Source organism: Hyperolius riggenbachi, chromosome 2, assembly GCF_040937935.1.
Source record: "Hyperolius riggenbachi isolate aHypRig1 chromosome 2, aHypRig1.pri, whole genome shotgun sequence".
NCBI lineage: Eukaryota > Metazoa > Chordata > Amphibia > Anura > Hyperoliidae > Hyperolius > Hyperolius riggenbachi.
In genome coordinates, this window is record NC_090647.1 from 156286393 (window position 1) to 156309691 (window position 23299).

General features: G+C 44.4%; 1 protein-coding gene across 4 annotated transcripts in view; it reads left to right on the forward strand.

Moving 5' to 3' along the window:
- SUCLA2 (succinate-CoA ligase ADP-forming subunit beta) overlaps positions 1–23299 on the forward strand; it is a 599900-nt gene that overhangs the window by 217110 nt on the left and 359491 nt on the right. Inside the window, exon 11 of one of the 4 annotated variants that reach the window (XM_068267735.1) lies at positions 11116–11205. The exons of the other annotated variants lie outside the window; for them this stretch is intronic. Within the exon in view, the coding sequence (XP_068123836.1) occupies positions 11116–11190 (75 nt within the window). The 3' untranslated portion in view covers positions 11191–11205. Of the gene's footprint in view, positions 1–11115; positions 11206–23299 lie in introns of those variants that run through there. 4 annotated transcript variants of the gene reach the window in all.

Here is a 23299-nt window from a genome sequence, read left to right on the forward strand (position 1 = left end):
GTCAGAAAGGACCTTCAGCGCAGCTGGAGGCATTGTCACAGAGAAGAGAAGTCGCCTAAATCACAAAAGTGTTAAGTACCTCACCTTTATCAAAATTAATGAGGCATGGATCCCGGAGGGCTGCTGCCCGCCCCAAGACTAAGTCAGTCCCCGCACACACAGCATCTCTGCCTGCACGCCGTGTGACTGGCTGCCTGGGCTGCCCCAAGAAGACTAAGTCGCTCCCAGTCCCTCCACACAGCATGTCTGCCTGCAGGCCGCTTGACTACCTTCTCCGCCACCACCAACAGGGTCCGGGACTCCAGGCGGATTGCTGAATTTTTTAGGCCGCTGCTAGCAGCGGCCGCTGTAATAATTTTTCTGGTGCGTGTACATGACTGCCTAATTTTTCTGGCTGCACTGCGGGCAGCTGCAACAACAAAAGAAAAGGCATGTACATGCGCCCATTCCCCTTCGTGATCATTACCTTGCCGTGGTGAAGGGGCTTGCGTATCACAATGAAGCAATGACCGGCGCCTAGATGAGTGTCTCGGGGGGCACACAAAAGATAATAAGGTCGTTGCTTCATTGTGGTCAGACCAAATTTGATCAGCTGGACAGTCACTGTTCTGTCATTCAGCTACATCAGCCAGGCGACCATATGGGCTGTAAAGCCACCAAAACCTGCACTCTCGCCATGGTGCGCACCAGTCCAGCACGGCCATCACTACACAAACAGCTGTTTGCGGTGCGTTACACGGTGAGTTTGGTGTGTCAGTGTAAAGCAGTACCTTAATTACACTACCTGATTGATTGATTGATGTATACACATGCAAGATGTTTTAAAGCACTTTAGGCCTGTCATTTAGCATTCAATGTGATTTCTGCCCTTAAAACGCTGCTTTGCGTCAAATCCAGATTTTTTCCCCGGGACTTTTGCCATGTATCCCACTCCGCCATGCCCCCCTCCAGGTGTAAGACCCCTTGAAACATCTTTTCCATCAGTTTTGTGGCCAGCATAATTATTATTTTTTTTCAAAGTTCGCATCCCCATTGAAGTCTATTGCGGTTCGCGAACTTTTACGCGAACCGAACCTTCCGTGAAAGTTCGCGAACCCGGTTCGCGAACCTAAAATCGGAGGTTCGGCCCATCTCTAGTGACAGGGTCATATGCATATGCCCGTCCCCCTCTGTGACATACTCCTTGCTGGTCCGTGCATGCACGCCGCTTTGGGCTCACTGCTTTGCCCACTTACGTGCATTATGCCATGATCCAAGCGGTAGGCATAGCTCATGCGCTGCAGATTTTGCAACAGTAGTGCAGCGATTTGGATACCTCTGTTGCATCACATCATTTCCACTATGCAGGTCTCCATACACTTGCATGTCCTTTGTGATGAGCTGCAGTGGGGAAGTCTACCGTCTACCATCTAATGTGCAAGGGGCCGAGGGGTTCTTTGCTAGAGTTACAAGCTCTCTCCTTTCTTGCAAAGCACTGTTGTTTCAGTGTTACCGACAAAGAACTCATCCCCTGCAGTGCTGGGGGGGGGGGGGGGGGGGGATAAGATAAGAGGGCTTTTGGGTAACTCACTTAATAAGGTGGCATCCAAATTAAAATCTGATCACTTACATATTTACACAAAAGATTATAAAGTAATAAAAGTAGGCATGATCCTGGACAAAGTATTTTATTGAGCTAAAACACACTTAGTATAAAGGACCTATTGCAAAAAAAAAAAGTAACTTTTAAAATATGTGTATACACATAATTATAAGTAGTATGTTTTCCCAGATTAAAATGTACTATAAATTACTTTTCATGTTGCTGTCGCTTACTTACTTAAAACCATCCTGAGCCGATGCTCGAGATCAAAATAAGATACCTGCCTGAAGCGAGAGAGGGAAGCCTCAGGATCCCTTCCCTCGGTGGTCCGGTGTCCCCCATCACTGAGTGCTGCCCCGCTTCGCATCAGGGCTGTGCAGCTCCTCTTCTTGCAGCATGGCCACGCATCCTCAGTAGCACGGAGTGCGGACGGGCTCAGGTGGCCAGGCTGCAAGAAGAGGAGCTGTGCGACCCCGATATGATTAGCGACAATGCCTTGTCGCTAATGTTCCGCGGCGCTCACTCATCGACAGGGACAGCAGAGCAAGGAGGGAAGCCTCAATATGATTCTGAGGCTTCCCTCTCTTTAGGTAAGTATCTCATTTTGCACCTGAGCTTCGGCTCAGGTACACTTTTTTTAATTTTTCATATGTGCTCTCAGGACTGCAGTTGCACAGTCAACTGTTAATAATAATTTGCCAATGAGTACACAGGATGGCCAACATATTTGTATAGATCCTTTCCAGGAATTGCTTTTGTAAAGAATAATGAAAATATACAAAACCCGCATGAGGATATAGACTAGTCCAAAACCTGTAAATTTTTCTGTCTACTGTAAGCCACAGCAACATAGAAGAGAAGTTATTTACAGTGCTTTTTAATCCAGGAGAATGTACTTTTATAAGTATGTGTACACCTGTATTTTAGATTTGAACATTTTCACAATAGTGGTCCTTTAAAATGCGTTTGTTAAATTCAATGTCAATATTCACATATCTTTTTTTAAAAATATGTAGCCTTTTGTTCATTTGTTTCCTTCTGTTCTTCATTTGTGTGGACAGCTCTGTTTTGAATGTGTTTATCTTTGATAAGGAATGAGTTTGCTTTGTTGGATTACAGTAAAAATAATATATATTTTTAACACTTCGCTATATTTGTGATCAAAACTTTTGTTATTGGGTAAGCTTCTTCTTGTTCTAAAGATATTATAGTCTTTTGCTCATGGGAGCACATAAAGTTTAATTATATATCTATTCTGAATATGCGGAACAATGCACACAGTTAGGAACCATGCATTGAATTACATTCCAGAAACACAATATTATCAAACTGAAAGAAATCACTTGCAAAGGATGATCAATTACAACCAATTTGGCATGTTTTTTAAAAGATTTATTTTTACAAAACTTTCAGCACAGTAAAGCTCTACTAAAGAAAATGATGTCAACGTACAATATGCAGGGTAATCACTGCAACAAACGAATACTACACTTAAACAGTAAATACTTACATTGTGCTCACACCGCTAATATCAACCCATTGATACAGGCTGCATCCAAATTGCTCTCCATTTATCAACCACTAATAGCCTGCTAGAATATCTTAGCACTACTGTACAATTTCTGAAACTAAGGACTATTAGAATAGCTTCTACTCCTGTACAGTATGTCAACCTATATTTGGACAGGTAAGGTTTTTTTCTCGTATGACACACTGCCTTTTTGTAGGTTGCGAGCAAAAGAGGAGGGTGTTCTAGGGTTACCAACCACAAGACTGGGATCTATGAGTTGAGGGGGGGGGAGGGGGGAGGTGCTGCTTACTGTGTGACACAGTTTATCTATGAAGACAAAAGTGAAGAAAAGCACACACTGTGTGTAGGGGAAGGGCTAATGCCCTATTTGGAAAGATATCACCTAATAGGTGGGACTGGAGTACCCATATGGGCTGCCAGCAATTTTGTCTCACTTGTGACGGGGACCAGGCTTACGGTAGTGTCTTGTATGGATGATCCGAGAAGAGGGTGGCTTCAATTGTAGGTCTGAAGTCAGAAGCCAGGCTTCCGGCAGCATCCTGGATGAAGAGTCTGAATTAAGAACCTAACATTTTAATAGCAGCTGATAAAAAGTTTTCAATACTTCTCCAGCCTCTTGCTGCGTTTAAACACAGCTTACAGGTTCCTCTTGCAAACTTAACTCCTTGCCGGCAGAATCACTCATACCGGCCAGGTGCAGCTTCTCACACACCACTGTGTGCTTTTCTACACTGCCACCGCTGTACAGCTGTTTCCATACCATCTGGCTCCTCATCCAGGATGCCCCCCCCCCCCCCCTCCCCAGATCATGGAGCAGTGGGTTCCCTCGCTCCTTCTGATTCATAAAATGGATGTCAATGGTCTCTCCACTTGAGGGTGGGTGCACATGGAATGGAATACAAGTACTTCTGCTGGTAGAATGCTTTGTTATCTTTAGAGTCCTTAAAGAACCATTGGCTTTTAAGCATCCTTTTGGAAGCCTGCTCTGAAGTGATGCTCAAGGTGTATTGCCTGATAACTTCAGGTAACTCTGCAAGATTAAAATATTCTGCCACCAATTTCATATTAACAACTTTATTTTCTTATGTTTCCATAACATTTTTTAAATATTTACACGCAAATCTACAGATCTGCCATACCTGAAGGTGTCTTCCTGGCTTGACCAAGATTCTTGGCAATATAATGATCATTTCTTCCTGGGTAATTTTTGCTTTAGGTAGAATTTATAGAGAAACATGCAACTAATTTATCAGATGATATTATTGTACTTCTCTGGTAATGATGATATGCTCATTTGTAAATTTGGCATCAGTCTATCAGAAAAGTGCAATGTGATATCCCAATCACACATGAGCTTCTCCGTTTATTCTCTTGTGTAAGCGGATTGTGATCAGCCAATAAGATACGTGCAAATTAATCACCTGATCGATCATGTACTTCTCTATAAATGTTGGATGCTGGAAAGAAGTTATCTTATGACAACTGATTATCTTTGTGTGGCAAACCAACAGCTTTGGAATTTGAATTCAGCGTGCCCCCTCAGATTGTAGGGAATGCAAAATGCCTTTTCTTATTATAAAATCGATTTTGTGTGAAAAATAAGCTTAACGCTACTCAGTTTATTCACTTCAAACTTTAACTGAAAGTATTTTAAAAAGACAAATATTTAGGTATGAAATGCACATTATTTTGTTTCTGAAAGAAATGAGCTAAGTGGAGTATAATATTTCAAAATCAGGGATTTTGCCAGAATGAACAGAGACTGAGAACTTTATGAAATGTCAGCATGGGGCATTTTCACTGGAGCACTTAAGGGACTTGGGATTAGCCAAGGTCTTCCTGGGTATGTGAGTCAATATACTTTATACATTCCTTTTATCTGACAATGCTGCAATAAAAGACCAACCGATAAGCTTGTCTGCTAGTGTGTTTCATGGAGTGACGTAACCCCATAACCTCTTCCAGGCGATCTTAAGAATAGCTACAAGTTGAACAGAGTTACTGGAGAGAGATAAATGTTTAACTGTTTAAGAACAAGCAATGTGTTTAAAGACTAAATATTACTGAAAGGTGCAAGTTGTATATCATGTGTAATGAGATGTTTTACATTTTGTACCTTAAGGCTAGTTACACACCAGGACGTTGCGTTTAGGGGACGTTATAGGGCACACGCCAAGCCTGGTGCTGTCTGGTGGGGACGTCGGAGTGAGCCGCGTTGTGCAGCTCACTCTGGCGTCCGTGATGCCATGATGCGTACTCTTGGACGCATGCGGCATCACGTGGTCCCGCCCGGCCAATCGCCGCACAGAGCGGCCGCTCCAGGAAGTAAACACTGCACGTCACTGAGTGCAGTGAATATTAATTAACCATGTGCCCGGCCGCTCTCCCCTCCTCCCCAACATGACTGAGCATGTGCAAACAGTCTAACGCGGCTTAGCCGCGGAGAACGCACAGCATGCAGCACTTTGCTGCGTTACAATGTAACGCAACGTGGGCAGTGTGAACAGCCCACTTGTGTTACATTGCTGTGCGTTGGGGGAGCGTTACAGGCTGCCTGTAACGTCCCTGTGTGCAAGAAGCCTAAAGGTTATTTATACTTTATCTTCCTGCGGGAAAAGCTTTAAAATTACTTATTGGTCATTAAAGCAAATATATTCTACTTGTCATAGAATGCCAAAGTGAAAATGCACAGTTTATATAGACAAAAATCTTCAGCTTGTTAATGTTATCCAAACTGAGCCAACCAATACCAGCCCCAACCTCAGCAACCAATCAGTAATCAGCAGGCTTCCTCCCTATGTAAAGGCTCATACACATGTTCAAAGGATCTGCCCAACTATCTTTCAAACTTGGTCTGTTGGAAGATAGTTGGGTGTGTGTATGGCTGCCATCCAATCAGACAACCAACTGATAACAGGTTGTTTACCAGGTACAACTGGTGGATCAATCTGCCCAACTATCATGCAGGTTGGAACGTGTGTAAAAATCTTTTGATTGAATAACTTTGTTGTTTTTGAATGCAGACCTGTTGTGCAGTTTGTCGTTTAGTTTTCACGCCTAGTATTTAATTGAGTTGGTTGTTTAATTGGTTGGAGTGCGTATATATACTTGCGTGTAAACAAATGGTTGTGCAGTTGGTCATGTTGTGCGGTTGGTTGTACATTAATTTGCACTTGTGTATGAGCCTTAAGGCATAAATAGGTCATGTTGCTTTCTACCTTGGGTAATAGCTGTAGAGTTGAGAAAAGAAACGGAGAGACCGAGAGAGAGAGACCGAATATTGACGTTTGTATATAGGCAGAAACAGGTTATAGGTGTGATCTAATTTAGGGATGGAGATGGTTTGAGGCCATTTTATTGCATATTGCTTCAGCTCTATGTTAGGCTGTTTTTAACAACCAGCAGCTACTGTCATCTGCAATGTACCAAAACTCTTGCCTTGATCAGCATTCAGCACCCATGTATTTCAGAAAAGAGTGGAGTGCTGTGACCTGGCCGTCCTTACGCACCTCTCAGACGGTATCAAAAAAGGGTCAGCACCTCCAAGTATTATAGCTCTTAAAACATAGCTCTTTTATTCATAATTCATTAAACATAGTAAAAGTGGAAAAAAGTGCAGGGCTGATGTCCAGCGACAGCCAGCTGTTTGAGGCCAAGCAGCCTTTCCTCAGGCTGGTCAGACCCACACTAAACCAGGTAGCACAAACACACACATGCGCCATCCCTGTCTTGTGGCCTATGGGAGTGGCTGTTTACTATCTGGCGATGACATGATATGCTGTTTTCTCTATGAGAGGGAGGGTGAATGTTATGTTTCTTGCAGAGGAAAGGTTGCTTGGCCTGAAACAGCAGGCTGTCGCTAGACATCAGCAATGTGCCTCACTAGGCATTTACTACATTGAGTAGCCAGCAGAAAGCCATTTTAGGTTTCTGTTCAATTTATTTTGAATGTATGTTTTGGGGATGATGTGCGTAAATAGCTTTCCATTACTTATTTGTATGTACTTTTTTGTTTTGTTTATTTGAAGCAAGTGTTTGTTTTTGTTTTGTTTTTTTTGTATAGTTATCCGGTTGTTCCCCCTGACTATAATTTGTGTATACTTGTATAATTCAATTTTGGGAACTTGCTCTTGTTATGGTTTTGTTTCGGTGTTTTGTTTTTTTTAAAGTCCCCACTGCAATTATCTTGAATAAAGATAATATAGTCACTTCCATCCTTGTTTGTCAATAGTGCTCTTTCCTGGCATGAGAATAAGTTGCAAGAATCTTTTATATATTTAAGGGCCTGTGTATACAGAATTTTGAGTTATGGATGCTATTTGACTTCAATCTGAGCTCAAATTGAAAAAAATAATAAAAAAAAAGATTTGTGCACATCAGGAAAATGGGAGCAAATTACGCCAAACTGCAGATGTGCTGCGGTCGATCAGAAACAATGTTAAAATGACAACTGAACTGAAGTTAAGTCTGTCTACACAACCCCCTAAGCAGCAATTCATGTCTACAGTACCCCTCAGAGGCCTCAAAATAACCATAACTCTTAGACTCCAATACTTCTCTAATTTCATAATTTATTGAAATCTTTCTACTTATTACTAAAAATGTCAGCAAAGCAAAACTTTCTGAATGGCTCAACCCCAGTTTGCACGGCTAGTCTTCCAGCGCAGTCCCTTGCTTTGCCAACATGGATATTGTATTAATAGTAAACTTAGTAAACCACCACCTCAATTTTCAAAAAAAGTTGGGCATCTGAATAAAAATATAGACAAAAAGGAAAAGTCATCATTTGCACATCATGTAAATTCTATTTGTAACAGAAAATAGCCCATTTTGAGTGGAGAAAATAATTTTTTGAAAAATATACGTTCATTTTAAGTTTGATGCAACCAGTATGTTTACAAGAGTTGGGGCATACTTACCACTGCATTGCACTTCCTTTTGCTTTCACACCACTTTGTAAATGAGTGCAAATGGAGGAAACATTTTACAAGGGAATGAAGAACTGCTAACACATTACAGAACCCATTCTTGTACAATAAAATAAACTTGAGGACGTAGAAAATCTAAAAGGGGGCTGTCCAAGTTGAAATGGTGGGTAACCAGTATGAGGTGTGGCAATAGGTCAGTCACACAGTGATATTTAAATAGGTCAGCATATGCATGCTTCCCAAATACCATAATTAAGCAATATGGCCCACAGGAAACAATTAGCTATCAGTGTGTCCCTCAGTAGTAATGAGGCAGGTATGTCCTGAAATAACAAATAGACAGACATGCCTTCAAATTAACAGCTAGGCAGCATGTTTCTAAAAGAATACAATTAGGCAGACACAACTTCATATAACAAAAATATCTGCATGGCCCTCAAATAACAAGCAGCATTTTTCATGTGACAAACCAGACCACAGCAACAGATTGAACCCCAGTGATAGATTAAACCTCCCCATGACAGACTCTAGTTGCAGATGTTACCCTGAGGAAAAATCCCAGTAACAGGTCAGGCCCTCATGACAGACCCTGATAACAGATTCGACCCCTATGAGAAGATCCAGTAATATCCATAACAGATTAGACTCCTGTTACACTCTCTCACCCCATTTAGAGGTTCTGTTTCATTTAAGGCATCTTAATGACATGTATTTATGCTTGCAAAAACATATATATCTCCTTTTGATGTTGCATGTAGATAGCTGTTTATTCTTACACCTTGTAAGCAAACAGGATTGAAGTCTGAAGAAGGCTGTACAGCCAAAATCTTACTCTTATTTTAAGTTAGCCAATAAATGGTATCATCCTGACTCAAAACTTCTTGCAGATAAGCAGGGCCGGATTTGTACTTTTTACCGCCCTAGGCCAGCGATCAACAAACCGCCCCCCTCCCTCACCCCCACCATGTGTGTACATGGAAACACAATATTATATCACCGATTGCGAGCTCCATTGAGGACAGTCAGTAACATGCCTGTAAAGTGCTGCAAAAGATGCCACTGCATAAATAAATACATCATAATATTTTGATAGGACATTAGACTATGACAGGGATTAGATTGTGAGCTCCTCTGAGGACAGTCAGTGACATGACTATGCACTCTGTAATGTGCTGCAGAAGATGTCAGTGCTATATAAATTCATAATAATAATATGGTAGGACATTACACTATAACTATGGTAGGATTAGATTGTGAGCTCCTCTGAGGACAGTCAGTGACATGGCTATGTGCTCTGTAAAGTGCTGCAGGAGATGTCAGTGCTATATAAATACATAATAATATTATGGGAGGACATTACACTATGACTATGGTAGGATTTGATTGTGAGCTCCTCTGAGGACATTTAGTGACATGACTATGTACTCTGTAAAGTGCTGCAGAAGATGTAAGAGCTATATAAATTCATAATAATAATGTGGTAGGACATTAGGCTATGACTATAGCAGAATTAGATTGTGAGCTCCTTTGAGGACAGTCGGCTACATGACTATGTACTCTGTAATGCGCTGCAGAAGATGTCAGCACTATACAAATGCTTTATCATAATATGGTAAAGCTTAGACTATGGTAGGGATAGATTGCGAGTTCCTGAGGACAGTCAAAATGAGAGAGGAGGAAAATGAGGAAAAGTGGAGGAAAGGATAGAGGGCACATGATGAGGGATTAAAGGGAACCTTAACTGTGGGCCCCAAAAAAATTCACTTACCTGGGGCTTTCCCAAGCCTCCTGCAGCCGTCCTGTGCCCGCGCCGGTCCTTCAGTGCCCTCCGGTCTCAAGATGAGAGAACAAAGAGAGGGGGGATGATATAGGAAGGAAAGTAAAAAGAGTGGAGGAGGGAGGGAGACGTTATACATGTCCAGTTACTGGGATGGGTAATAAATCAGGCAGGCTGACTGAGACAAAACATTCAGCAGCATCTGGCAAGTCAGCTTATCTATACAGCTACTGGACTCCGTTACAGGTCAGTGTGAAAGGAGGACTTTCATCTGTCACATACCCATGTCTGTTCCTGTACCGCTGCCTGACTGCGGGGCCCCTCTGCACATTCAGTGAGTGAGTGATTTACAGCCCTGCTCAAGTCGCCTCTCCTTCACTAACTTCCCCATCACTCACTGCACTACATACACTACGCTAGTACGCTGTAGACAATCTGCAGCATGGTAGCCCAGTCATTAGAGTGAGCGATGCACAGTGATGAGTCATCACTGTGAACCACTGTGTGTATGCAGTGCAGTCAGCAAGGGGAGGCGAGCAATGCTAATTTTCACAGACAGACCAGCGGTACAGGGCACAAGTGAAGCACGCACGCAGGGCATATATGATATAGCTAACTTAGAAACTGCAATGTCGCCCTAGCTCAAGCCCCGCCCTAGGCCTGGGCTTATGTGGCCTGCCCACAAATCCGGCCCTGCAGATAAGACTCTGGTGATAGATGATAAACCTTAGCGACAAACCCTAGTAACATCAGATTCAAGTAAAAGACAACGGACCCAAGAAGCAAGTCAGACTCCCCCGTGCCCATGACAGACCCCAGTAACAGATGTCCCCAGAAACAGACTGAATTCTATGACCGACAACAGTAACAGATTAGATTACTGTAGCAGACAAACACCCATGATGCACCCCAGTAACATCAAATTCCAACAACAAATAATCCCAGATTGGCAGCACCAGTAACAGATAAACCTACATGAAAGACCCTAAAACATCTCAGACCTCAGTAACAAATAACAGACCAATCCCAGGGAGCCTAGGCATTAGCTATCTCATCTTTCGTGCCAGCACTGCATCTTTATTACATAATTTACTTTTACATAATGTGCAAAACCTGAGTAAAAAAAGGCGTAGGACACATTGCAAGAGAACTACTGTGTCTATAACTGTTTATATTATTTGCCAGTGTACGTATTGTTCTATGTGCCTATTTTTCAGGAGGTAGTTATCTTGCTTTCTAACCTTGTCACAGTAGGAGTCAGTTGAAAAATCTATTTTTTTATCTTATATCCTGTCAGCCTTTTAGGTTTCTGATGCAAGCCAGGATAGTGACATGTCCCTTTGACACTATTTGCCATACCTTGGGGTTGTAAAGATGTGCTGCAATGATTGTAGGATTCAACCAATAAAACCATGGCTCTAACTAAGTGCAGTTGGTGGCAAGCTGTGAAAATGAGGATTCTTATGTTTCACTGTGCCTAGCTCTACTCACCAATAAATATCACAATGGCTCTGTCTATATTAAGTGCTCTGTTTTTATATGTACTATTTTGATTTAAACTGTTTTATACATTTTATTTTAAGATATGATTTTATGTCAAGATATGTTTGCAAGACAAATGGTGAAGCCATATTAATCTCTATTTGAAATTAGGGCCCTTTCACACTGGCTGCGTTTTTTTTTTTTTTTTTTTTTTTTTTAAAGGCTTGTGATTTTCTAAACGTAAGTACAGTAAAGTTACAACTGGAATTGTGAGAATGCATTCATACTGAATTTACTAAAAAGGAAATAGCAGTTCTAATGCATTTTTCCTGCATTTCGATTGAGCCCAACATAGTGAGAACCGCAAAACACGAAATGCAAAATACGTTTGTGATTGCGTTTTGCGATCATGTTTTGCGATTTTTGGTGTGATAGAGCCCTCAGTCCCATAAATGACTGCAAAATAATGTTATTTTGAATGCATAATAAATCAGTGGGGACAATTAATAAAACAATTCTAAAACAAATTTCTCCATACTAATTACCACCTTGTCTAAATATCAGTAGCAGTGTAAACAGATAATACCCAATTCAACAGGTTTGCATTGTTCTGTCATCTAATAAGGGAATCGATTCATCAAACTTACTTCACAAATTATCTAATTTTACTTATTAACCACTTGCCGACCGCCTTAAGCCGATGGGCGGCGGCAAGGGCTGGGCCCAAACTACCGCAATACGCCCATCGGCGGTGGCGGGCGTGGTTTTGCGGCAATCGCGTCATTCGTGACGCCATCAGCCACCGGCGACTGGCTCCGCCCCCCCGCACTGTAACCCGCCGGCCATTCGGAAGCGCCGGCGGGTTACTAGCACCCCGGTCGCCGCACGGAAAGTGTATAATAGGCTTTGTAATGTATACAAAGCCTATTATACAGGCTGCCTCCTGCCCTGGTGGTCCCAGTGTCCGAGGGACCACCAGGGCAGACTGCAAGCCACCCTAGTCTGCACCCAAGCACACTGATTTCTCCCCCCCTGCCCCATGATCGCCCACAGCACCCCTCAGGCCCCCCCCCTGCCCACCTCCCAGACCCATGTTTACACCCAATCACCCCCCTAATCACCCATCAATCACTCCCTGTCACTATTTGTCAACGCTATTTTTTTTTACCCTAAACTGCCCCCTGCTCCCTCCTGATCACCCCCCCACCCCTCAGATTCTCCCCAGACCCCCCCCCCGTGTACTGTATACCTCTATCCCCCCTGTAATAACCCACTGATCGCCTGTCAATCACCTGTCAATCACCCATCAATCACCCCCTGTCACTGCTACCCATCAACCAGCCCCTAACCTGCCCCTTGCGGGCAATCTGATCACCCACCCACACCAATAGATCGCCCGCAGATCCGACATCAGATCACCTCCCAAGTGCAGTGTTTACATCTGTTCTCTACCCTAAACACCCGCTAATTACCCATCAATCACCCCCTATCACCACCTGTCACTGTTACCCATCAGATCAGACCCTAATCTGCCCCTTGCGGGCACCCAATCACCCGCCTACACGCTCAGATTGCCCTCAGACCCCCCCTTATCAATTCGCCAGTGCAATATTTACAACTGTTCTTCCCTGTAATAACCCACTGATCACCTGTCAATCACCCATCAATCACCCCCTGTCACTGCCACCCATCAATCACCCCCTGTCACTGCCACCCATCAATCTGCCCCTAACCTGCCCCTTGCGGGCAATCTGATCACCCACCCACACCAGTAGATCGCCCGCAGATCCGACGTCAGATCACCTCCCAAGTGCAGTGTTTACATCTGTTCTCTACCCTAAACACCCACTAATTACCCATCAATCACCCATCAATCACCCCCTATCACCACCTGTCACTGTTACCCATCAGTACAGACCCTAATCTGCCCCTTGCGGGCACCCAATCACCCGCCTACACGCTCAGATTGCCCTCAGACCTCCCCCCTTTATCAATTCGCCAGTGCAATATTTACAACTGTTCTTCCCTGAAATAACCCACTGATCACCTGTCAATCACCCATCAATCACCCCCTGTCACTGCCACCCATCAATCACCCCCTGTCACTGCCACCCATCAATCTGCCCCTAACCTGCCCCTTGCGGGCAATCTGATCACCCACCCACACCAATAGATCGCCCGCAGATCCGACGTCAGATCACCTCCCAAGTGCAGTGTTTACATCTGTTCTCTACCCTAAACACCCACTAATTACCCATCAATCACCCATCAATCACCCCCTATCACCACCTGTCACTGTTACCCATCAGATTAGACCCTAATCTGCCCCTAGGGCACCCAATCACCCGCCCACATCCTCAGACCCCAGCCCTGATCACCTCGCCAGTGCACTGCTTGCATCTATTTCCCCCCTCTAATCACACCTTGGGACACCCATCAATCACCTCCTGTCACCCCCTAGCACACCTACTCATCAGATCAGGCCCTAATTTGCTGTTAAGCTTGGGGGTGTATTCTCCATGGTCAGCACGTGATGCATAAGCTGACAGGAAGGAGGTACACACACCAGCACAAGGAATCAGAAAATCCCCAGTTTAGTGGAGGAGAGGACTGACTCTGATAGGAGATTGTGGCGCACAAAGCCGGTGCAGATCCGAACAGCCACAAACAATACTTTCGTGATAACGTCTCAGCGCAAAGTAGCGCTGAGCGCATAAACCAGAACTGAGGAGATCAGGGCAGGTAGACAGAATGAACGCTTGCTTAACTAGCCACTACTTAGTGACAGCAAGCGTCCACAACAAGACAGACTGGAATGAGGCAGCCAATGCGTTTGCAGCGATGGCGTGCCTTACAAAGACAGGACAGGATAGTCAGGAAATAGCAGGATCAAGATAGATGAACGTAACACAGACAAATATACAATAAGTATGTTTTCCTAGCGTATTACAATTACAGCTTTCAATGAAACTATTTGTAACGTCTGACTAACATATGTATATATCGGCAATGAACCGATATATGACATAAGCAGGAACACTGACTAGCACTGGAGCAATACAGGGAACAGGACTCAGAAGGATTCGCTATCTCTTCGCAGAGATGAACGCAATCCACAAACGGCAACAGGACAGGATTCAGAAGGATTCGTTATCTCCTCGCAGAGATGAACGCAATCCACAAACAGGACCAGGAACAGGATAACTAGCTCAGCACGGGTGATCACGATACGCGCAACCACCAAAACGTGCTGGAACTGACTAACTGAACACAGGATATAAACAGTTCGTGTACGTATATATCAGCGTCACTGATGTATCAACGTAACACGAATACAAGGAAAATAATAAACGTGCAAGTATGCGTATATATTGGCAATGAACCAATATATGACACAAGACAAGCAAAGTAACAACTTCTAGAAACAAGAGCAGAACTAGGAGGACTCGCTGACCCCTTCGCAGGAGTCAGCGCAGTCCACACGGACTAGGAACGAGGTGGGGCACGAGCAGAGTAACAGACAGAATCTGAGACTATGGTAGCCCATCAAGCATTGCAGGAAGCAGTTCTTTATACTGAGGTCATCCAATGGGAGCAGACCTGCAGATTCCCACACAAGTGAATGGTAATTAATCACAGGCTGACAGCAGGAAAAGGCAGACAATGATATGCAGCCTGCAGGAAAGGGATTGCCCCTCCATTGCAGCAGACAATGTTTGTTTACACAAAAGCATATTAAACTGTCATTAACTTCAGAGCGACTGCAGATGGAATCAGCAACTAGTTTAAGTGCAAACCAAACTATGCAAGCAAATGCATGTAATGACATCAGAACTGCTTGGGTTGCAATACCACTGCAGTCAGCAGTAAACGCTGCAGAAGCGATCATAACAGTACCCCCCCCCCCCCTTAAACGCGGCCTCTGGATGCCTATAAAAACTGACATATTTCTCCTGAACCACCCAAACCAAAAAATCAGAAGTGGAAAATCCAGCAAACTGATCTGACTGAAAATTCATGAAGGTCGGATCAGCCCGACAAAACCAAATTCCTGAATCAGTCTCACCAAAACTAGACCAATTGGAACCAGAACCTACCGAACCATGCCCTTCAGCACTACAAGCCTCAGTGCGATACCCATCAGAACCACGACTTCCAGAAAAAAAACCCAAGAAACTCTCTGAGCGATACCCACCGCCTTCCAGGGACTGTCCAAAAACGCCAAAGCCTTTGCAATGCCCACCGGAACTGTCCTTACCAACACAAAACCCACTGTTGAACCAGTCCAAGGTACCAGGACAAGTTTCCTCAGAGATCTCCCAGAACACTTGGAAGCTCCAAAGAGATCCCCACAGGTCAGAACGCCCCTTAGGCTCACATGGAGAACTATCAAGAACCCCTATGGAACCCAGGGCAACTCCAGAGTCAGGGTCACAAGGACAAACATCAAGATCAGGGCTTTTAGGGACCAAAACCATCTCCGGGCATGCAGGCCAACCGGCAACATCAGAACATGTCTCCACTAGGGAAGCACGTGAGCACGCTAACACAGACACATCTGGGCACTCTGGCATACGAAGCACATCTGGGCACACCGGCACTGAGAAACTCACTGGACATGAAGGGGACTCTGGAACTACTGCCACACCGGGCAGAAAACCAGAATTTTCCAGGATACAGGGCTGGGTTTCAGAAACACTCATTAACCCGGACTGAAATTCTGAGATTTCTATTATTTTTTCCAGCGAGTCAGAATTATCCATGTTACAGGGCAATACTTCTGAAACATTGAGGACAGGGCTGAAGTTCCCTGACTACTGTGAGATCAGAGAGGGACTCAACATCTTTAGCTAAATCAGACTGTGTACAGGGCAAGGTATCAAAAACGCTTGCTGACAGAGACAATGTTTCAATAGCTTCTGCTTCACTGGGCAGAGATTTATCAAGTTTTATTAGAGCAGACTGTAATTCCAAAACAGCTGCTAAACAAGTGAATACTACTGCAACACCCACTGAAGTAAGCAGTGCCTCAGACTCCTCTACTAGAGGATCTGAAGTATCCAAAGTACTGGGTGAAGCATAAGACTCTGCGACCACAGCTTCACTGGACAGGATCACTGAACAGGCCATATCGCAGGGCAAAACCATGGAAGCACCTGCTGGACAGCATAATGATTCTGTGACCTGAGCTTCACTGGGAAGATCTACTGCACAATTCATGGTACAGGGCAAATTTACTGGAACATTTTCTGAACAAGGTAATAATTCTACGATTTCAGGTTCACATAGCAGATGCTCTGAGCTATTCACGAAACTAGAGCGAGGTGAAGAGACAGGAAGATCAAGACACAAAGTTTGTGCATCTGAAGCACTATTCAATTGTAAAATTGGAAAATTCAGATGCTGGGGTTCTGAGGTTTCTAGACAGGATTGCTGGGACTCAGAAACTAATGTAGTGCATCTATTGGCATCTGCTGGATCAGACAGGAGTTGAACTTTATTAACACAGGTAAATTCTACAGAATTGTTTGCAGAGGCAGGCAAAGATTTTCTAATGTCTGTTTCACTGAACAAAGACTCATGAGTACTGGCTAGGCTGGACTCAGAAGTCAGCAAGACCTCTGGGTCCTCTGCTGAGAAATTTGTGCAGGGCAAGGTTAAGGAAGTATTAGTAATTTCTGTCTTACTGGGAAGTAACACTGAGTTATCCATGGTACAGGGTGGAATTACAGGAACTCTAATTTCACACAAAAGGAGCTCTGAATCACTCGCTGAATCAGCCAAAGGTGCTGAAGCAGGCGAGTCATCAGCAACTGAGGAAGTGGAACAATCTCCAATTGACAGTGTGTCTTCCCTGGTATCAACTGATTGAATCGCATAAAAATCGTCCAAAATCATTCTCCACACATCGATCAATGGAGCCACAAAGTCATACCCACACACACCAGTCTTTATTAGGTTATAAGCCGACTTAATGCATGCATTCAATACTAATTCACTTTTTGCACTGTAAAACTGACAAAATGAACTTGCATCTTTCTTCCATTCATAGACCAGGGCTTCCATCTCTCCTTTCTCAAATGGAGGATCCCATGCATATTTAACAGCTGAACATTCAGGTTGATCACAGTTTGCAAATGTGTTTGTGGCAGAAACATACATTGGGTTATTTAGCAGGCGATTGGCCGATTTCTTATTCCAAAGGATCTCCAATACCTGTAGCAAGTGTTGAACTGTAGTGTATGCAAATTTCCCTTGCTGCACGAATAAATTGATCTGTTCAATACTCTGTAATATATCTTCATAATCATATTCAGATAATTCATTTAAACAAGAACTTTTATTTTCCCTGGCTAGCAATGAAAGTTCATTAGTAGTTTCATAGGTCCGATTGACTCCCCTGAATGGTGACTGAATTTCATTATCTGCTAATGGTGGAGTCTCATTACAGATCTGATGCGCAGTCGCTAAGGGCAACGACTCCGCTGATTGTAACGCTTTTCTTTTGGAGCGTTTACGTTTGGCTTTAGACCCGGCTGCCTTAGGTGATTTATTCAAAGCAGAAGAAAAGTTATCAGAACAATTATCTGCTTGCTGATTATTTTTGTAGGCAGTAGAAGGAGCAGCTGATTGACAAGCTGCCAGGAGCTTATCAAAAGGGCTAGGCAAATCGGTTTTGCGCAGCCAGTTATGGATCACAAACGCTAGAAATTCCAGTGGTCTTTCTTTCAAATTAGTATGATCCAAGATATTGTACGCCCACTGGAACAAATTTCCCTTAAACAAAACATAAATTAACTGGGGGGCCCACGTTGAAACAGGAGTAGCCTGGAGCTCAGGATTGGCCAAAAACCTGGTACATTCAGAAAAAAACTCATTTTCTGTTTCAGAATTAAGTTTCTCAAATTTCTTAAAGGAACAGGAACCATAACAAACAGTGTCATTTTTGCTGGAACCCCCCCCCCCCACAATGGGGATTAGTAAAGGGGCTACCATAATGTTAAGCTTGGGGGTGTATTCTCCACGGTCAGCACGTCACTGGCGCACGGAAGGGGGTGTTCCGGGTGTCTGGAACCTCCCCCTGGGCCGAGACCGTCGGTATAAATGTATACAATTGTCCCCGCGCGCATAGGCTCTTCACTACAGAGAGCCGCAATACTCCGGGCGGCTGAGTAAGAGTCCTCCTCTGTCCCTCCCTCCCTTCCTCACTCAGCTCTCTCTACAGTGGCAGCATTTTGAAACTGGCACCTCTCTTCAGCCTATAGAAAGAGAGGCAGCCGAGCCAGCCCACCCCCACACGCCTATCAGCGCACACATGGAGCCAAGCCAGGAGGAAGACTGCACTGTGTGCAGGAGGAGCGGCTGCCGCTGGTTCACCCGATGTACCTCTTTCCCCCAGGGAGGCAGCCAGCTACTCTCCACATCCAGCCCTGCCATGTCACCTCGCAGACACCAGGGAGAGAGCACTGCAGCAGCGACAGTCAGCTAAGCTAGCCAGGTAATCAAACTGACTCCCGCATTCACCAGCCCTTCCTTGCCGCCTCTCAGTCACACAAGCTCCTCTGGCTGTCACTCGCTGCTCCCAGGGCCGGATTTGTACTTCTTACCGCCCAAGGCCAACTATTACCAGCCGCCCCAACCGAAACCGTATCCTACCACCTCTCTCCACACACACCCAAAAAATTTTGGGCCGATGGTGTCCAATATTGCGGCTAATGCCGAGGTCTCCATGGCAACGTGAAGTGAATCAATCACGTCACATGGGGGAACTGGTCAATCAAGCGATCTACAGGTGATGGGCGGGGTGGGAGCCATCCACCACACACACATAGTCAAAAGTGGCTCACAATTGGACATTGGGTGGGGTCAGCAACACGTAAAAGTGAGTCCTGTACCCACTGCTGTCTCCAGGGTAACAGCGCTGGCCATCAATAATTAAGAAATGGGTACTGTGAGAGGCTGCTTTCTGTATTCTGTACTATTTGCTAGTGCTGCCCCTGGTCATTTCATCCCCCACACCAAGTGTGTGGGACCCGGCCTTCTGTAACTGCCTGCAGCTGCTAGTCATTGGACAAGGTCTGGCTTTTTGCTAGTCACACACTGTTCACAAACGTTTGGTTAACGGACTGCAGCTGCCTGTAGCACAGCACAGGCAAATGCCAGCTGGTACTAATAGTGCAGTTATCCTGATCACTTTTATTTGTTTGGACACTTGCAAATAATGCCCTGCAAATAATGTCCACTGTCTGCAGGCCGCCCCTTGTTTATCTGGTGCCCTAGGCCATGGCCTATGTGGCCTTGCCAGAAATCCGGCCATGGCTGCTCCTATATGTTTATAGGAAGGGTCAAGGAGTCAGGACAGGGCAGATGAATCGCCAGGGAAGGGAATGTGTGTGGCTGGCTTTCTCATTCTTCGTTCTCCTCCCCAGGCAGCAGTAAACCCCCAGGCAGCAGTAAACGGCATAATGTAACATGGGGAGGGGGACAAGAGGTGATTACTGATAAGCCATCACTGTGTGTAAGAGGTGAGAAGGGCAAGTGCTTTCCTTCTTAAATGTGTGACGTGAGCAGGACAGAAGGAAAACAGATATGCACCCTCTATGTATGTAGAGTTTAGCCTGTCAAATCCCCCCTCATTTGTGTATTATTATTTAGCATTTATATAGTGTGACATCTTCTGCAGTACTGTACAGAGTATATCGTCTTGTGACTTAGCTATCCCTCAGAGGAGCTCACAATCTAATCCTACTATATTATTATTATGTACAGTATGTATATAGCACTGACATCTTCTGCAGCACTTTACAGAGTATATAGTCATGTCGCTGACTGTCCTCAGACGAGCTCACACTCTAATCCTACCATAGTCATAGTCTAATGTCCTCTCATATTATTATTATGTGTTTATATAGCACTGACATCTTCTGCAGCACTTTACAGAGTACATAGTCATGTCACTGACTGTCCTCAGAGGAGCTCACATACTAATCCTACCATAGTCATTGTCTAATGCCCTCCCATATCATTATTATGTGTTTATATAGCAGTGATATCTTCTGCAGCACTTACACTTAGGCCTCATTCACACTTTGTGTGCTTCTGTCCACTTTTTTTTCAGCACATTAACAGATACATGTTGCTGAAAAAAAGTGCACAGAAGCGGACAGAAGCGTAGAGAGATATGGAGGCTGCAATATTTAGTACACAGTCATGCCCGTGGCTGTCTTAACGACAACTGAAGCGAGAGAGATATGGAGGCTGCAATATTTACTTCCTTTTAAACAATACCAGTTTCCTGGCTATCCAGCTGATCGTCTGCCTCTAATACTTTCATCCCTAGACACTGAACAAGCATGCAGCAGATCAGGTGTTTCTGACATTATTGTCAGATCTGACAAGATTAGCTGCATGCTTGTTACTGGTGTGATTCAGACACTACTGAAGCAGAATAGAGCAGAGGCGCTGCCAGGCAACTGGTATTGCTTAAAAGGAAATAAATATGGCAGCCTCCACATCCCTCTCATGCCCAGCTCCATCTTCTACACCATTCGATTTGTCATGCGATCGATATGCGATCGCTGATCAAATTGATAAAATCCAACATGTCCGATCAGGATTCGATTCGATTTGCGTTGAACGAACGCATATCGAATCGAACCCTGATTGAACATTTCAGGAATCCCCCCCTTGAAAATCCTGGATTTGCCCCTGCACGTGATGCATAAGCTGACAGGAAGGAGGTACACACACCAGCACAAGGAATCAGGATATCCCCAGTTTAGTGGAGGAGAGGACTGACTCCGATAGGAGATTGTGGCGCACAGAGCCGGTGCAGATCCGAACAGCCACAAACAATACTTTCGTGATAACGTCTCAGCGCAAAGTAGCGCTGAGCGCATAAACCAGAACTGAGGAGATCAGGGCAGGTAGACAGAATGAACGCTTGCTTAACTAGCCACTACTTAGTGACAGCAAGCGTCCACAACAAGACAGACTGGAATGAGGCAGCCAATGCGTTTGCAGCGATGGCGTGCCTCACAAAGACAGGACAGGATAGTCAGGAAATAGCAGGATCAAGATAGATGAACGTAACACAGACAAATATACAATAAGTATGTTTTCCTAGCGTATTACAATTACAGCTATCAATGAAACTATTTGTAACGTCTGACTAACATATGTATATATCGGCAATGAACCGATATATGACATAAGCAGGAACACTGACTAGCACTGGAGCAATACAGGGAACAGGACTCAGAAGGATTCGCTATCTCTTCGCAGAGATGAACGCAATCCACAAACGGCAACAGGACAGGATTCAGAAGGATTCGTTATCTCCTCGCAGAGATGAACGCAATCCACAAACAGGACCAGGAACAGGATAACTAGCTCAGCACGGGTGATCACGATACGCGCAACCACCAAAACGTGCTGGAACTGACTAACTGAACACAGGATATAAACAGTTCGTGTACGTATATATCAGCGTCACTGATGTATCAACGTAACACGAATACAAGGAAAATAATAAACGTGCAAGTATGCGTATATATTGGCGATGAACCAATATATGACACAAGACAAGCAAAGTAACAACTTCTAGAAACAAGAGCAGAACTAGGAGGACTCGCTGACCCCTTCGCAGGAGTCAGCGCAGTCCACACGGACTAGGAACGAGGTGGGGCACGAGCAGAGTAACAGACAGAATCTGAGACTATGGTAGCCCATCAAGCATTGCAGGAAGCAGTTCTTTATACTGAGGTCATCCAATGGGAGCAGACCTGCAGATTCCCACACAAGTGAATGGTAATTAATCACAGGCTGACAGCAGGAAAAGGCAGACAATGATATGCAGCCTGCAGGAAAGGGATTGCCCCTCCATTGCAGCAGACAATGTTTGTTTACACAAAAGCATATTAAACTGTCATTAACTTCAGAGCGACTGCAGATGGAATCAGCAACTAGTTTAAGTGCAAACCAAACTATGCAAGCAAATGCATGTAATGACATCAGAACTGCTTGGGTTGCAATACCACTGCAGTCAGCAGTAAACGCTGCAGAAGCGATCATAACATTTGCCCCGTGTGGGCTCCTGATCACTCGGCCAAACCCTCAGATCCCCCTCAGACCCCCTTAAGATCACCTCCCCAGTGCATTGATTGCATCTATTTTCCCCTCTAACCACCCCCTGAGACACCCATCAATCACCTCCTGTCACCCCCCTAGCACTCCTATCCATCAGATCAGGCCCAATACAACCTGTCATCTAAGAGGCCACCCTGCTTATGACCGGTTCCACAAAATTTGCCCCCTCATAGACCACCTGTCATCAAAATTTGCAGATGCTTATACCCCTGAACAGTCATTTTGAGAAATTTGGTTTCCAGACTACTCACGGTTTAGGACCCGTAAAATGCCAGGGCAGTATAGGAACACCACAAGTGACCCCATTTTAGAAAAAAAGACACCCCAAGGTATTCTGTTAGGTGTATGACGAGTTCATAGAAGAATTTTTTTTGTCAAAAGTTAGTGGAAATTGATGTTTATTGTTTTTTTCACCAAGTGTCATTTTTCACTAACTTGTGACAAAAAATAAAATCTTCTTTGAACTCACCATACACCTAGCAGAATACCTTGGGGTGTCTTCTTTCTAAAATGGGGTCACTTGTGGGGTTCCTATACTGCCCTGGCATTTTAGGGGCCCTAAACCGTGAGGAGTAGTCTAGAAAACAAATGCCTCAAAATGACCTCTGAATAGGACGTTGGGCCCCTTAGCGCATCTAGGCTGCAAAAAAGTGTCACATGTGGTATCGCCGTACTCAGGAGAAGTAGTATAATGTGTTTTGTGGTGTATTTTTACACATACCCATGCTGGGTGTTAGAAATCTCTCTGTACATGGACAATTGTGTGTAAAAAAATCAAATAATTGTCATTTACAGAGATATTTCTCCCACCCAGCATCTGTATGTGTAAAAATACACCACAAAACACATTT